General features: G+C 34.0%; 1 protein-coding gene across 1 annotated transcript; it reads right to left on the reverse strand.

Moving 5' to 3' along the window:
• Positions 1–8,815: 8,815 nt before the first annotated feature.
• LOC143690035 (olfactory receptor 6C70-like) lies at positions 8,816–9,754 on the reverse strand. Its single transcript, XM_077168041.1, has one exon. It carries the CDS (start codon positions 9,752–9,754, stop codon positions 8,816–8,818), a length of 939 nt encoding a protein of 312 aa, XP_077024156.1.
• Positions 9,755–10,027: the final 273 nt, after the last annotated feature.

Raw genomic sequence — 10,027 nt, forward strand, 5'->3', positions numbered from 1 at the left:
ATCATTTTCTATTCTTTACATCTGCCTTTCAGGCATCAATGTAGTTCGTGTTGGTTGAGTTGGGGAGAGGAAAAACCCTGCTATTGGAAGTATATAAACTTACATGACAGTGGATCTCTCTTTAGCTGGAATAATACATTCTTACCTAATTAAGGAATCCACATGGGGCAGTGAGTCAAATCTTAACAGGTTTACTGAGGGAAGAAAGAGCAGTGAGAAAGCAGGCAGGTGGGAGCCAGCAAAACCTGCCAGCAAAAAGAAAGGAAATGGCTCCAGCTTTCCTTCTGACAGCTTGCAGTTTTAAAGGAAATACCTCACCGGGAGGGGAGAGTTATCAAGCAGGGACAGATTTTGACTGCATGGCTGTTTATCCTTCTGGTCTTGCTTCATTCACTTTCTGGTGGGTGTGGTGCTTTCTGATGGTGCAGCACCAGCATGCCAGAGGATCTTGCTGCTTCCGCAAAAGAAGCCGAGCGGCATCTGAGTTAAAAAGTCCCTTTTATATTTTAAGTCCTTTTTCTGAGACCTGACAGATGCCACCTTATATCTTGATTTTATTTAGTTGTTTTATTGATGTTGTCAATAAAATATAGTAAACATGTTAATTCATTTAACAGATGTTGTGTACCACAATCTCTTATTGTATTTAATATTTTATGTTTGAGATAAAATAATAATTATTAAATTACATAAAAGTGTAACTAATATTGTAAGAGGATGAGATAAAATTGTAATTATCCTCTCTCTGCCAATTTCAAAGCATGTTTAATATCAACCTGACTTCATGGAGTATTCACCAAAGAGCCTTCCTGTACTGAAATCACTATAAGAAATATCTGCATCAGGAAACCTGCACAAGAAAGCCTTTAAAATGTTCATTATGAAGGCCAAAGCAATATGTGATATTTAATAGTGTACATTTAGTTGAATGACCAGTTAATAATAAGTGAGTGCAATTATTCTTTATGATATGTTTGGAGAAAATAATTTAAAACTTATTTGGTAATTTAGATAATGTATTATAAAAACTATAAGTTAAAACAAGAAAAAGTTCAGTAAGTCAATATGTAAAATTGAAGCAGATATAAGAATGGAAACCAAAGAAACTAAGCCAAATAGCAATTTTATTCCACTCTTCTATACAAGTGAGTTTTATGTGTCATAAGCACAAATAAATGCAAAAAGGATAATAATTAACATTAGGAGCATTGATAATTAATTTCACTTAGGCTGAAGAGTCTCAATTTATTAAACTGGAGGTGAAAGGTATGGGTGGAACGAATAGAAGAAATAGACATAAAAGCAAAAAAAAAAAAAAAAAAATGAAGTTTCTTCATACAAGTCTCTGTACAGATGAAAATTATGACCAAAAACGAAAAAACAGAGCCTGGAATGGTTCTCTGTGGCCCTGGGGACATTTGAAATGCATACAATCCATTCAATCACTGATTTACCTTTTGTAATGAGGTACTGAGCTTATTGTGAAAGGTATCTTAAATAACATCTTTCACTTCTCCTCATACTAACTAGAAAATGAACAAATAATGGATTTATCTACTACTGCTCCCTTGACTCAAAATGCAGATTAATTTAGAACAACTGGTATATTATTTGGTAAGTTCTTATTGTCTGCCCTTCAGTTACAATATTTGTTTGATCAGAGAGAAACTCATTCTAAGCATACAATGGCAAAATAACAATAACACAGAACACTTGAAATGTATCCATTACTTTAACCTCATTGTAAGCATAGTTATGAATTTCAAAAATGAAAGTATTTTTCTGCTGATCCTGACAGAGTAGCTTTATTGGACTAATGTTGTTGATAATCTGGACTAACTCTTTATTTGATTACCGTAATAGAACAACAAAATATAAAAAAAGAACTATTTGAAGTACTGGAAAACAGGCAGAAATTGGAAGGATAATGATCTTTGAAATCATTCCAGATGAGTGCACACTTCGTAGCTTTTTATCCAAGGTGCTTCTTGGTTCACAGAGGGGCTCAAACTGCTCATTTTGAAAGCAACAACCTTAATTAAACAAGGGATAGACATTAGAATGTGAGGCTTTAAGAGGTCAGGGAACAGATGGAAACTACCCCAGAGAGGTGGGAGCCTTAATTGTGGGACCCCTAAAATCAATGCACAAATTCCCCTCATATCATTAACTAATTCTTAATTGCAAATACAAGGAACAAAACTCTAAAGAACTCAGAAGATAAGCAGCTGAGAGGATCCAGACCAAAACAGAGATTTTATCAAAAGTCCAATATAGGATAACAAAGTTTGGATTTAAACTCCTGTCAATTTTAAAAGAGCTTGGTAAATAATCCAGTCTTTCTGTTAAAATTCCAGAAAATGCACTACTTAGAGAATAATGGCACAACTAAATAGAGCAGTTCTTACAAAATCTGGAACCATCCACACTACAGGAGGCATATGCTGCATTAATCTATCTATCTAACAAAAACATCATCCAGTGTCTCTAAATTTTTCAATCACAATGCCTGGCAGCCAATGAAAAAAAATTAAAAGATTGATTTAAAAGTATACTAATAGAAAAACAACAAGAAGGACGCATATACGTGATTCAGAATGGAAGCTGGTTCACAAACACTTTAAAATAGCTATTTAGATGTTTTAAAGATACACGGAAAAATACAGATAATCAAAAAAATAAGCAGAAATCTATTTATAAATCAAATGGAATATGAACACATTTAACAGCTCTGAAATATATATCTGAATGTGGATACAGACCGTAGTTCATACTGAGAACCCTGGTAAAACAAGGCTACAGCAATGAATAATATTGTAATTTGAGAATGGTGTCTTTGCCCAAGTCTGCCTTATTTTATCATTTTTATAATTTCAGATTTAAAGTTCTAAAACCAATACAAGGAATTCCATAAATCACCTAACACTCTTTATCTAGAGTCACTCATTGTTTATATTTTGTATGATTTCCTTTTATGTAATTGCTTTTTTATTCCTATTTCAGAGTGTATTTCCTAACAAGAATGTTTTCTTACATAGCTGAAGAATAATTACTTATTAAAATCAGAATATCCAAGACTGATGCAATACAATTATCCAATTCACGGTCCATATGAATATTTTATAAAATTTTCCAGTAATATCCTTTGCATTATTTTTCCTACCTTCAGTTCTTACACAATCCAGGTTTATGCATTGAACTTAGCTCTCGTTTCTGTTTAGTTCCTTGATTTGAAACATTTTCTCAGTCTTTCTTTGACCTCTTTTGTCTTGAGATTTTTGAGGAGTACATGATATTTGAGCTCATTTGATTTTTCTTTAATGCTAAATTGGAGTTTACTTGCAGGAATAATACAAGAGTGATGATGAATTCTTAGTGCATAATATTAAAAGCCAGATGATGTTGGTTTTCTCATTACTGGTGATGGAAACGTTGATCACTTGGTTAAGGTGATCTTTTCCATCTCTCTCTAGACTGTAAAGTTAGAGTTTTTCTCCTTGTAATAGTAAGTAATATGTAGGGAGATACTTTATGCAAATATCCCGCACTTATGAAATTTTCTTCTACAAGTTTTAACATTCATTGGGGATTTTGCTAACTTCATCATTCTCTTTATATTAGTTGGCATATTTTACTCTAAGAAAGATCTTTACCCTCTCTAACATATAATAATTCAGTTTTTAAAATACATCTTTATTTGAAATACAACATATCTACAAAAAAACAATAAATATCAAAGTATATTTTAACAAGCAGCTATAGAACAAATGTCAGGATTTCATATAGGTTACAGTTCCACAATTTTAGATTTTTCCTTTTAGCTGTTCCAAGACACTGGAGACTAAAAGAAACATCAATATAATGATTCAGCAATCTGAATTACTTTGTTAAATCCCATCTTCTTTGTTATGACTCCTCCATCTCCTTTGATCATTTTCCCAATCTTTAGGGGTATTTGAGCTATGCCTTTTCTAACTTTTTCATGTTGCAAAGGGGTGTCAATAATAGGAGGATAGGGGAATAGAACTAGCTGATGTTCCTGGCGAGGCTGGCCACTCTGGGTTTCAGAACTTAACTAGCCCAGGGATTCACCTGCAGGTTATACGTTTCTGGAAAGTAATCTTAAGTGCATGCAACTTTTGTAGAATCTCAAATAGAGGCCCTAAGTGTTCTTTAGAGTTGGCAGGAATGGTTTTGATTGGGTTTGGCAAACCATGGTAATTAGCCATATCTAGCTGAAGCTTGCATAAGAGTAGCCTCCAGAATAGCCTCTTGACTTTATTTGAACTTTCATAGCCACTGATACCTTATTCTGTTACATTTCTTTTTCTCCTTTTGGTTAGGATGGCATTGTTGGTCCCACAATGCCAGGCCCAAGTTCACCCCATGCTGCCGGGGAGGCTTTTACCCCTAGATGTCATGCCCCTTGTAGAGGGGAAGGTAATGATTTTCCTTGCAGTGTTGGGCTTAGAGAGAGAGAGGCCACATTTGAGCAACAAAAGAGGTCCTCTGGAAGTAACTCCTAAGCATGTCTATGCAAAGGCTTAGCTTCTCTGCTACAGAAATAAGCTTCACAAAACAAGATTCAAGGTCAAGGGCTTGGCCGACTGACTTAGGAGTTTCTAATATTTGAGTCAGTATCAAGGTTTTCTCCAGTGGTAAAGCTTAGTAGTTCCATATTTTTTCTCCTGTCCCTCAAGGGACTTTGTCAATATGTTTTAATTATCTACCCAACATAATCTGGAATGTATCCATGTATTATATTAAGCTATACAGAATTATAAGCTTTCATTCCCATTCTGGGCTCCATGTATTTAGGTTGCTTAAATGGACTATCCAGAAAGGTTTGTTAGATTATATGCTACAAAAATATTTAGGTTTTGGGCAAAATAAAGCTCTCTTCCGTTGCTCTCATAATAGGCGAAGTTCTAAAATGCAGACAAGGTCATCCTTACCCCTGTATTCTGATTTTCCTTAGTCTGACCCAATCAGTTTTGTAGTTATCTCTAACTGAAGCCTGTTCTCTTTTTTTGGTTCCTTTAACAGTTGTTGTGTGTAGCAGCGCTGACTTTCAGAGCTGCAGAGCTCCAACCCTGAGTCTTAGGCATCAAACAGGTAGCCAAAATTCCAGGGAAGTACCAGGTTACACATAAACAGCACAGCATCTCAAAATCTAGAAATCACATTCACAGCTCTGGACTAAATGTCACTGCTATAACAATTTACAATCTAGGCCCCAATTTTCTAAAAGAGATGATACAATATTTGTTCTATTTTTTCTGGCTCATTTTGCACCACATAAGGTCCCAAGGTTCATTTACCTTTGGGCACCTCATATCTCCATGGAGATAATCTAATCAAAAGTTTCCACCCTACAATATTGAATCAGAATTAAAAAAATGGCTGTCCCCACAAGGTTGAATCAGGATTAAAACATGGCTCTTCTGGGGTACGTAATAGTTTCAAACTGGTACAAGAACTATTAAACACACTTTACCATATAGAAATTCTCGCCCTTTCCCCCAATTATTTATCCCTAGTATGACTATGCAATTCATTGAGTGTTTAGAACAGTATTGACTTGAGGATTTTTACTTTACTCAATAAATTACAATCCATTACTATCATAATTTTGGTAGTCATACTCTACAGATATGATGAATGAGAACCTCTACAGATTTGCTTCTAAACTTGATTTATATGTTCCCTTAAAGTTTTGAGTGCTTACTTTCAGTAAGATCTCAGCTTTCTTGTACTTTCCTTTCCCTAACCCTGAATATACCCATTTCTCCAAGAAGCCCTGGTTCCTTTCAGGGGTGAATGTTATTTAAAAACCAGGATGTGAACACTAGTTGTGCTAATTTGTTATTAATTATAAACCTTCTCAGAACACAGAGCTAGGAGATATATATCCTCTATATGATCATAGTTTTTCCAAGCTTACATAATGAATACCAAAGATGGGTTGGCTTAAAAAATAGGAATTTATCAATTCAGTTTTGAAGCTAAGAGCCCAAAATCTAAGTAATGGCAGGCTATGCCTTCTCCAAAGTCTGCAGCATTCTGGCTGTAGCATCCCAGCAATCTCTGTCTCCATTACATAGTGATTTGCCTCTATCTATAACCTTGCATGGATTCTATTCCAAGTCTTAATCTACTTTGCTATTAAGGACTCCAGGTTTATAGGATTAGGGCCAAGCTTGATTCAGCTTGCCCTCATCTTAATAGGGATTTCATAGGTCCTATTTACAAACAAATTTCACATCCACTGGTCCATGGGTTAGGAATTGGATTCTGTCTGTGGGGGATATGATTTGATCCCCAATTATAAATATATATAATGGAATACAAATGTTTACATATATGTATATTCATACTGATATTTCCAATTACAATTCAACACTCTTCAGGATTCTTAATAGACTTCCTCCTTTCCATATTTGAAATTCCATTCTCCTACAAGAAAGAACTTGGGTTCCATTTTCTTCCATGTTTCAGTTGCATAAATCTAGAATATGCAAAAAATAGTTACAGAATTGATAACTGAAATCACTGATTAAAGTGAAACTAATACGCAGAGTCAATTATCATTTACAATTTTCTAGTGAAATTCAAATATATTGAGTCCATTTTGATGGGTTTTGACAGGTGAACCTATGTAAGCTGCATCCCTCTTCACTGTCAAGAGTCACACATCAATTGCACGCTTCTCTTTTGAGTTAAGAATTTCTTCTGGGATCTATTTTAAAAAAAAAGGTCAATAATAAGCACCTTTATCCAAGGAGACCTCCATTCCTCCATTACAAAACAGTCATAAATGGAATTCCTGTAGACCAGATAAAGATAAATGACATCTGGGAAGTGTTGGTTGTTACTCAGATTAACGTAACTATTTTAAAATTTACCTCAATACTTTTTTCCTAAAGCAACCATTGCTGAACTCACAGATTCTGTTGTAAGGAATTGTACAGAGAGTACAGCAGATCCTATCTCAGTCCTATTATGTGTGGAGACTCACATGGAAGACTGGAAGACTGGGAGCTGGAACCCTTTGAAGACATCTTCACTTACATGTCTGGCAATTGAATCTGGTGTCAGTTTGTAGCCTCATTTCTCTCTATATGTGGATCATCTTGAAGTCTCTCCATGGGATCAATTTGGGATTTTTCAGAGCAAAGCAGCTGGGTTCCAAGGCCAAATGTTTCAAAATGGAGACAGTTATTCATGAGTCTTGGAATTACATAGTAGCTTTTCTGTCATACTTAACTGGTTGCAGCAGTTAATAATTTCTGCCAAAATTCAAGAAGAGGAAACTTTGAAACTTTGATCCCATTTCTTGAAAGAAGTGTCGATGATATATTGTGAAATTATGATGGATGGAAAGATTCCTAAATGACTACATTTAGGAACACTATCTGCCACAGAGGTGGTGTTGGATGTTTATTTCTTAGTCAACATGGCTATACAGATAATGAAGTGTGGAAGTTTATCTAACACACTAACCTATACATTTATCTCCTGCAGTTATTGTAGGCAGACAACAGCAACAACCATTGTTTTGATATTTGTGAAATAATCTCTTTTTAAATTTGCATTTACCTTCTTTACCTTTGCTTCTTATAATTTATCTTGAACATCAACGAGCTCACCAATAATCTAATATTAAAGTTTATTGAACTCTTCGTGTTTACACTCCCATTGGCCATTAAGATAATAGTGAAATATTTTCACAAATATTAACTAGAGAAATATACGTATCATGTAGACATAGATAAAACCTAATAGCACTAGAATGTAAGGAAGATATTTTTGTGTTAATAGCTGAATCAGCACCACTCTACTAAATCAATTGGTATAATGGCCTAATAGGCATAATAACACATTCAACAGGACAATCATAAAGCTCTGTAATCTATGTGTTCTATGAATTGATGCTTGGGGGCAAAAAGCAAAATAGATAACTTCACATCCCTACTTTGGAAGAAATGAAACATAATTGTGTCCTTAAACAGGTCATTTATTTAAAAATTAAGACAATGATATTCAATATAATTTAGTATTTAAAACTTATACAGAATGAAAAACTGATAATCATCAGACAGGTCATAAAAATCATCATATATTGTGATTTATTCAATGTATTCATTGACACATATAGAAATCAAACTTACTTTCTGTGTTCTTGAAAAAATTTGTTTGCAAAATTAACAAGTGATATATTAAATCTTAATTTATTTTCCACTGCAATTTTGAAAATATGGCCAATATAAATACTAAAATAAAACTGCACAAATTAAATAAATGATTCATATTCAAAGGAGATATTATTTTCTTATGTTGACAACTGGCATTAAAAATAATCCCTCTGTAAAATAATTCTCTATATTATTCCAGGTAAGTTTCCTTGGAATATTTTAAGCATATTTAATGATGATAAAATTCAAATTTTTCTTAGCATTTCAAAAATATGACTTTAAGTAAAATAGCATACAATTTTTAAAATTATTTAGTCAAGATTTCTGTGCTCTCCAAAGATTTATATTCTGTGATGCAATTAAAAACCCTCATCAATATTGTCCAAAATATATTCCATTGAGAAGATAATTTTTCAGTTTTATATTTTTAACAAAAAGGCTTTCATATGGAATAACAGAAAGTTAAACTCAGAATAGATTAAAAAAATAGTTTTTAAGCCTAGGAAGACTGAAGTAATGTAAAGTACTTATTTGAAATGAATTAAAAACTAGAAGAGTCAAGTTAATTTTTGTTCAATGTTTCTTCTATGTCTTCATGTTAATTATTTCAATAAATAGTCTTATTTTTCTGACACAAAAAATGTCTTTTTGAATAGCATTTGGAAGGCTTTTTTAACTTGCTGGTTCCTCAGAGTATAAATGAATGGATTCAGCAAAGGTGCAACTGAAGTATTGAGCACAGCTACCCCTTTACTTAAAGTAACTCTTACATTTGCTGATGGCTTTATGTAGATGAATATACAACTTCCATAAGTGATGGAGACAACAATCATGTGAGAGGAGCAGGTGGAAAATGCTTTTTTCTTTTCTTGAGCTGAAGGGAATTTTAGAATTGTCTTGATGATATAGAAATAAGAAAGGATTACTAATGATAATGTGATAATTAGGGTCATCAGAGCCAATAAAAAAGCAATCAATTCTAGTAAATGTGTGTCTGAGCATGAAAGTTGTAGAACAGGAGAAACGTCACAAATGAAATGATCAATAATATTTGACGCACAGAAATCCAGGTTAAGACCCAAAATCAGTGGAGGGAAAATGACCAGGAAACCAGTTACCCAGGAGCTGAGTAGAAGCTGGTGACAAAGTCTGCTGCTCATGATGGATGCATAATGCAAAGGTTTGCAGATGGCAACATAGCAGTCATAGGACATAACAGCCAAAAGGAAAAATTCTGTACACCCCAGGAAGATGTAAAAAAACAACTGAGATATACAGCCATTATAGGAAATGGTCTTTTCCCTGGTTACAATGGTGATTAAGAATCTGGGGATGCAAGCAGTTGTGAATGAGATTTCCAGGAAAGAGAAATTACGAAGGAAGAAATACATTGGAGTCTTTAAATGGGAATCCAACAGAGTAAGGGCAATGATGGTTAAGTTCCCTATCATGCTGAATATGTAATTTAGAACTAGAAATAAGAAAACTACCATCTGTAATTGAGCGTTACCTGTCAGTCCCATCAGGATAAACTCAATCTTCTTTGTATGGTTGTTCATTTCTTTTTTGTGATGTCAATCAAATTCTAGAGAAAAAAAAAGCTACAAAAATTAGAAATTACAGGCAGGCCACGGTGGTTCTGCAGGCAGAGCTCTCACTTGCCATGCTGGAGACCCAGGTTCAATTCCCAGTGCCTGCCCATGCGAAAAAAACAAAGCAAAAAAATTAGAAATTACATGTGCCACATTAGCTCCATGAAAAATATTCAAAGGGGCCCATATTAAAAAACATACACACTTACAATGTAATACTCCATGTAATTTGAATATATG

Source organism: Tamandua tetradactyla, chromosome 7 (assembly GCF_023851605.1).
Source record: "Tamandua tetradactyla isolate mTamTet1 chromosome 7, mTamTet1.pri, whole genome shotgun sequence".
Classification (NCBI taxonomy): Eukaryota; Metazoa; Chordata; class Mammalia; order Pilosa; family Myrmecophagidae; genus Tamandua; species Tamandua tetradactyla.